General features: G+C 39.1%; 1 protein-coding gene across 2 annotated transcripts in view; it reads right to left on the bottom strand.

Annotated features, from left to right (window-relative positions):
* Window positions 1-3,946: 3,946 nt before the first annotated feature.
* DENND4C (DENN domain containing 4C) overlaps window positions 3,947-7,437 on the bottom strand; it is a 67,053-nt gene continuing 63,562 nt past the window's right edge. For both annotated transcript variants that reach the window (XM_072360295.1, XM_072360296.1), the window contains one exon: window positions 3,947-6,879. In XM_072360295.1, coding sequence (XP_072216396.1) covers window positions 6,743-6,879 — 137 coding nt within the window. In that variant the 3' untranslated portion in view covers window positions 3,947-6,742. The remainder of the gene's footprint in view (window positions 6,880-7,437) is intronic.

Below are 7,437 nucleotides of genomic sequence, written 5' to 3'. Positions count from 1 at the left end.
TAAAGCTTTAACACCACTGTAGAAATCAGAGCTGTTGAATAGGTGACTTGCTGGCAGCAGGCTAATGGACATGGAAGGATCAAATTAATCATCCTTGAACTAAGGTTTGGATTAGAGATTGAAGCATAATCATTTCCAACTCGGAGGCAGCTAATAAGGCGGTGTTCAATCTCTGTCTATCTATTAGCAATCTGCCACAGTGTGTTCTACAGTAACATTGTGCATAGCCAGCAGTTGCAGCTGTCATCTAACATCAGTTCAGTCTGTGATACAAAGTAGATGACAAACAGAAGTGCTGTCTGGCATCAGTAGCCTGCTTGCATTGTTGGCAGGGTGGCTACTTCACAAGGCTGAAGTTGTTCAGAAAGCTTGAAGCTCAGCTGATGGACTTTGGCTACAGCCTGATCTATTGCTACCCAGGTCTCCACAACTGTAGAACTGAGATCATTTCTCCTACACTAACTACTACAGGGCTGTACTTGACCCTTGCAACTAGAACAGTGCTGACACTGCATCAGTGTTCTGGCTGTTGCTGTGTAGTTCTGGCACAGCAACAAGGCTGGTTCTCGATCCCCTCCAAAGGCTAGGATGCTTGAAAGTGAGGAAGAGGTGGGTTGGTCACAGGGCAGACAAGCTAGGTTACATTGAGCAATAAAAGCTGGGAAAGAAGAGGATAGTGAAAGCGTGCCTCCTTAACCCCCTATGCATATTGAGGCCCTGCTTCCCAAGAGAGACATGGTTGAACCTTGCTCATTGTGAAGTAGAGAATTATTATTCTCTCCCTCTGCTTCTGCAGGGCTGTTTTATTTATGTTTTCTTTAATGAAACTACTTCCTATCTCAACCCATCAGCCTTTTTTTCATCTTTTCTCCTCCCTGTTCTTTCAAGGGAGGGAAGTGGCTTGTTGGAGCTTAGCTGTGAAATCACCGCAGAGTGCTACTGGGAACTGTAGCGATGTCTTCCCCTTTGCTGCCTCAGCAGACGCTTATACCACCAAATGAGATCTTCCTCATTCGGCCTCCTGAATCTTTAGGCTGTACAGTCCCAGCTGTCAGCCTCCCTGTGTCTGATAGATGGATCAAGTCCATCATTGTTTGTGTGGCCCCTGTCTGTATTTTTCATATAGTGGGAAGCCTGGACTCGGACACAGCACCCAGACAAATCTCACAAGCACCAAGTAGCACAGCAAGATCACTGCTCTCCACCTGCTGCCCATGCTAGGGTTGCTGGCATGCTTTCATGGCCATGAACTGGCCACCATAAGTGAGTGTGTTTCAAAGACATTCAATCAGAAAAGCCTGAAGCACTTACCAGTAACTGGCAACATCTACTGTTCAAATTTAACCTAAACATGAAAATAGGAAGTAGGAGGCTTACCAGCATCTCTTGTGTTCTACAAGGGTGCGTCACTGAAAGCATAACTCATCGGTGGTCTACGACTAAGTTCCAGATGGAGATCTGTGATAAGTGGTGTCTCTCAGGAGTGGGACCAACATGCTTTAATACCTCCTCAGTCACATTAGCAGTAGGATCAAGTGCATCCTCAGCAAGTTTGCGGGTGACACCAAGCTGTGTGGTGTGGTCAGCACACCCAAGGGACGGGATACCACCCAGAGGGACCTAGACAGGTTTGAGCAGTGAGCCCAGGAGACCCTCATGAGGTTCAATAAAGCCAAGTCCAGGAGCCTGTGACTGGGTCATGGCAGCGCCTGCTATCAGTACAAGCTGGGGGATGTAAGATTAGAGCACAGCCCTGCCAAAAAGATCCTGGGGATACTGGTGGTCCCATCCCCAGAGACACTAAAGGTCAGGCTGGATAGGGCTCCAAGCAACCTGATCAAGCTGTAGGTGTCCCTGTTGACTGCAGGACAGTTGGACAAGATGATCTTCAAGCATCCCTTCCAACTCAATTCTATGGTCCTATAAATCTGGGTGGTTTGTTTTTTTTTCCTCTCCATTGAGATGCTACAAAAAAGAAAAGTGCCAAAAGGCAAATAAGTGTCTCTGGTTTTGCAAAGCTATAGGCTGAGTTTGCATTAAGATTAAATTCTGCCGAACAGTTGAATAACTGAAACTTCACAAAGGATTTGTACTGGTTTTATTTTGCGAAACACATTAAAAATTGCTTCTTAATCTAGGATATCTATACAAAATTCAGAATATGTAGAGTGCCCTTTTAAACTCAAGCAACATCTTTCAAATGTACAAAAACATTACAGAGAAACACTTGTTAATCAAAGCAAAAGTAAATGGATGCCATTTTTCAACAGTTCAAAACAGTCTCTAAACCAGTGCAAATTTTATTGCATTACAGAAAACTTTCCAACTCAGTAAATTCATAATTTATTCACACCACATCCTTTCGTCCCCATTACAATACAGTTAATTTTAAGCTCCTGAAAGGAGTTTAATGTGCTTCTAAAAACAGCCAACAGTCCCTTTTATTTGCACCACGGACTGATGCAGACAAAGACAGAAAGGGAAAAAAACCCAATGGATTCCTCTCCTCACATGCATGATATACAGCGCAGTAGAAAACTGAACTGGAGTTCCATTCAGAACTCGAGTCTCAAGCTCTAGAAGTTAGAAGGTTGTCTCATTGGTTTTGTATAATGGGTGAGTGAGGAAAAGCTGATACGAAGGCACCTTGAAGATTTAATTAGTTGGAACTGAATCTGTGAATGAGATATCCAGCTTAACGCTTCATTAAATGAAGTTCTCTGCACTGAAGTAGCTGTTCAGTCAACTTAGAAGAGAACTTCTCAATTTTGAAATGAGAAACCACTGGGTGAATTTTTCACTGACTTAAATATTAACAAATTAATCCAGCATACATCCTGTTGAAACAGAGTAGTAAATTCAAGGACAAGCATATTCTTTTAGCTGCCACAATACAAACAGCCATTAATTCACAGTTAAAGTGGAATAAAATTACTCATGAGTCCAATGTAGCCTGAGCTCAACTGATGTGAAATTCCACCAGTAATAAGTTTATTTGCAAAGTGAAGGAGCTCAGTTTTAAAATACATAAACTCAATATTTTCTATTCAAATGGTATTAGCTAAGTTTTATTTATGTAAAATGTGAAGACAGCAATATGTAGAGATGTTTGTAGTAACATGTGAAAGCTGGTACCTATTACTGTGCCAATACTGCAGCTGTATCAGTCTCCTACGCATACTGGGCTCTGAAAGCTATATATTGGTAATGTGCTAGAATGTATTCAAAACAACTAAAGAAACATTTTGGCACTTTGGAATCCTGATTTTAAACCCTGAAAGTCCCTATTTCTTGTTTTAATTCTGGAAAGAAAAAAAAAAGATGTTTTGATAGAAGCAGACAAACTACTGACATCTGGGTGAAAGGTGTAAAACATCTTCCCAATGTAACTGACGATTACGATTCAGCATTCTTAGGGCAAGGGAACTTCTCTTTGTAAGATTCGTTACTGCAATGAGAACTTTCCAACTTCTTGGGCTCACCTGAAATTCCATGAAGAGTTTGCCACTGCAGATGTTAACAGTTTGATTTGCACCCTCGTTCTCAACAGACACTGCAGGTTCTGAATGTAATGCTTACCTACAACTGTTTTCTTCAAGTATGTCTGAACGCCAAAGTACATGCAAAAGAGCCACATCCTCCTTAACATTAGCTGTTCAGATACATGCCAGACTAGAGAGAATTTTCAGAGGCAAGGGTTTTAAAAATGAGCAAAATGCAACTATTTCTGCTTACACTGAGAGGCAGCAACACCTCCATCCTGCTGCTTCATGCATTACGTATTCAGATAACTTTGGAATACTAGGAGTAGCTGTGAAACCAATCAAAAGCATCTGCTGGTAATTAAGTCATTACCAGGAAGTTCATTTACACTGTTGATAACTGCTGAGAAAAAGGTATTCCGCGTTCATCTGATTCATTTTCAGAGGGACCAAAGTGTTTTCCAATTAATTTCATTAAATTTCCAATGATATTAATGCAGGAACAGGAAGTGCCATCACGTATCAGAGAGAAAGCAACTTAGAAGCAAACCTTTGCTTCCCAGTTCAATTCTCATTTATTTATTTTGGTGAACACTGTTTTTGTGGTTTTATTCTCTTGAAAAAGCATCTCCTTCTCTAAAAACTAATTGAAGAAAATTAAAAAAAAAAAAATGGTTTAAAAAATTCAATTGTTCTTCTTCATTTGAACTACAGATTTCATTAAAGAACGAGCTGAATAGTCAGCTGTCAAAATCCGGGCATTTCGTTATAACAAGTGCTCACTTTTGCCTCTGTATCTATGTTAGAAGAGTTAATTTCAGTAGGCACTTCATGACTTCAAGTAATTCCAAGCAGCACTTCCACCATTCTGAAATTCAGGTACAAAACAGAGGAACAGAAGCTAATTTGTAGTGTACAGAAACATCAGTACACAGAAGCGTATCAGAACAAGTTAAACCCACTGCAAGGATGACCTAAAATCTTGCAGCGATCCTTTTTCCTCAGCACTGTCATTTTTTCTGCTCTAGTTTAGTCATGTAGCCATGTGAAGTCTAACAGTTAGCACTAGATGATGTGACATGATCTACTTTGGCTGCTCCTGCAGGACTGCTGCCCAATTTATTGCCCCGTTTTCAGCAAAAGGTGAGAAGGCTGTTCTACAATGAAGGTGATCTGCACACTACTGTTACTTATTATAATCTTATTTGCAACGGTGTAGAAGTATTTTGAAGGTCACCAGTTACATATAAGAGCACTTAATGGATACACTTTCTTTGCAATTTAATGAGCTAAGAGTATTTAACAATCACTAAAAATTGCCTCCTTGTACGTTGTGTCATAATCATAAGGTTTATCTAACAAACATTCAACATCATGTTTAAGATCAGTATGAAAATAAGAAGTTTGCCTTTTTTTAATATATGGAATTATTAATATGTTTGGAAGAATATGCTTTAGAGACTTAGTCTTTTTAAAAAGAAGGAACCATGCATGCAAATTATGTAAAAGGAGGAGAGGGTAAAATAGCAAGAATCGGGCTCAGCTCTTCCATTGAGATGGAGGTCTGAAATCTGCAAGCAAGTGTGCATAAAACCCAAAGAATAAAGAGAAAAAAAAGTTGTGTTTTCTGCTTTCAGTTGTTAAAATACTGCAACATTTTAATGAGGAAAAATTCTGTCCAGGCAATACCCCCATACTGACTTAGGACCAGCACTTTCAGACTAATTGCAAGGAATCACAGCCTACAATGCAAACACATTCTGCCACAAAGAGTGAAAATCCTTTGTTTCAGTCTTATGAGAAAAGTAAAAGTCACTTTTGTTGTTTCAGCCAGAACCTCCCTCAGCATTTTCAAGAACAACAACCTTTAAGGAAGATTAGCATGAAGCGAATGCATCCATACTCAGATGGAACTACAGTTTTAGCTGTGCTCCTTTAACATGCTACAAATCCTTCTGTTCTTTCTCCAGGAACAACTATGTCAGAAAAACCCATCAATAAATTTAAGGGGGGGGGGGGAGGGGGGAAGAAAAAAAAACAAATGGGAATAAATCTTGCCATATTCCTCAAGTAACAGACAAATTTAAACTACAGAGCCATGTCCAGGCTCTTCTCTTCCAAACATATGACCGCTGTTGTCAACTAGGTATGTGAGGCGAGGAAGCGTCTTACCTAATAGAAGCAAGCTGAAGATGGATTTACCTTTTTAGATCAGTCATTCAAGCAATTCATTTACATGAAGTCACACCTTAAAGGCCATATTTATAAATAAATTTTAACTGAATTATTAAATTTGGACCATCAGTGCAAAACAATTAACCCACAGGCTGGCATGAAACCATGAGGGAAGGTAATAAAGAATTCAAGAGACAAATTTTCAAAGCACACCTTCATGCAGCATAAAGCATGTTTTGAGACAAGGTCAATTTGACATACCATCTCTCAATCCCATTGTCTTCTAAGCTTCCTATCTAACTTGTAGAAAGCCATCAACTTCTGAGCCGCTTAGTTTAGGAGCCTATAATTGTTTTGCAGAAAACAGCAGTGTGTTCATAGGATCTACAATTTGCTTGATAGACAAGACAGGAAAACTGGGAAGTTTCTAGGTTTTACATCCATAGGCAAACGTTATGAAAAGGTCACTCAAAGACCATTTTGAATACTAATTGGAACAAGGGTAAGGACAATGGTAGCAATTTTAGGTACTGTGATCTGTTAGAAGCAACTGCATTGCAATTTCCAATCCAAGGACTCAAATATTTACATTCATACATATATACTGCACAACAATGCAAAAGATCCCCTTTAAGTAAAGGTCATTTTAAAGAAGTACTGAAGGACCTAAGCATTCTGTGTCAGGGAAGGTCTTTCATTAAAATACACAAATATTGATAGCCCTTAGGAAACTCACCAACTGTAGTCTCCTATTTAATTATCACCTTTCTGAACAAGTTGATATTGAAGGGGCAAAGGTTTAAGGAAAAGAAAGGAAAAACATACACAGGAAAAAAAAATGCAGATAAATCACTGAAACCAACTCACCCTATCAATACATTTTACAAACATTTTAACATACTTTACACGGTGTCTCATGAGATGAAAGACAAGGTTATACACTGTAGTTCCATGAAATTACTGTGACAAATTGCTCACTTATCACCTTTTATGATTCAAAAGCCTGTATATATATATATCCCCATACTCCTTGTTTGTTCACCTGCTTTTGTCTTGCTGACGTTTAGCATGTGGTTTCCTCATTTTTATATTAAAGGTGCTCCAAAGTACTTCCGACAACACTCAACTCTGCTGCTTGGTGGTGCATCTATTTTCTGCATCCTTTCAAGAACATCTTTTGGTAGATTTTTATGTGCAAGTCTATACTCACTATCAAAGACCTCTGAAATACAAAGAGCATTATTAAAATTATTTAAGGAACCATGTACAGTATGCAATACTTTTCCTATAAAAAGACTTCTGTTCATTTTTACAGAATAAAAAAATAGGATAATTGAACTAGCTACTGGATTTTTTTTTCCAAAAAAGATCCTATCAAAGAAACTAGAAAGCATTTTCAGGCTGAAACATCAAAAAGCATTGCAGTGAAAGCACAATGTGCAAGGAGCTCTCCTGCTTCCAAGACACGTCATGTCACATGGATGTGAGTGAGTCCCATTGCTTGCATGTTGCTACATAAATGTTAGAGGACAGCAGGGTGGGATGGGCAAGCAGCTACCTAGAAGACACCGAGCTAATGCAAGACATGTGAGTTGGGAAAAAAATAATAGGCAAAACTGGGAGCAAATTCTTAGTCTTGAAGTAACACCTCAAGATGAAGGTTGTTTAAAATAATGTAATACTTGTTTCATAGAAATCAGAAATCATTAAGGCTGGAAAAAACTTTTAAGATCATCTAGACCAACCATCCACCTACCACCAATATTGCCCACTATGTCCA

This window comes from Excalfactoria chinensis, chromosome Z, assembly GCF_039878825.1.
Source record: "Excalfactoria chinensis isolate bCotChi1 chromosome Z, bCotChi1.hap2, whole genome shotgun sequence".
Classification (NCBI taxonomy): domain Eukaryota; kingdom Metazoa; phylum Chordata; class Aves; order Galliformes; family Phasianidae; genus Excalfactoria; species Excalfactoria chinensis.
The sequence above is the reverse complement of the archived record's forward strand: the minus strand, read 5'-3'. Positions and strand labels throughout refer to the sequence as shown.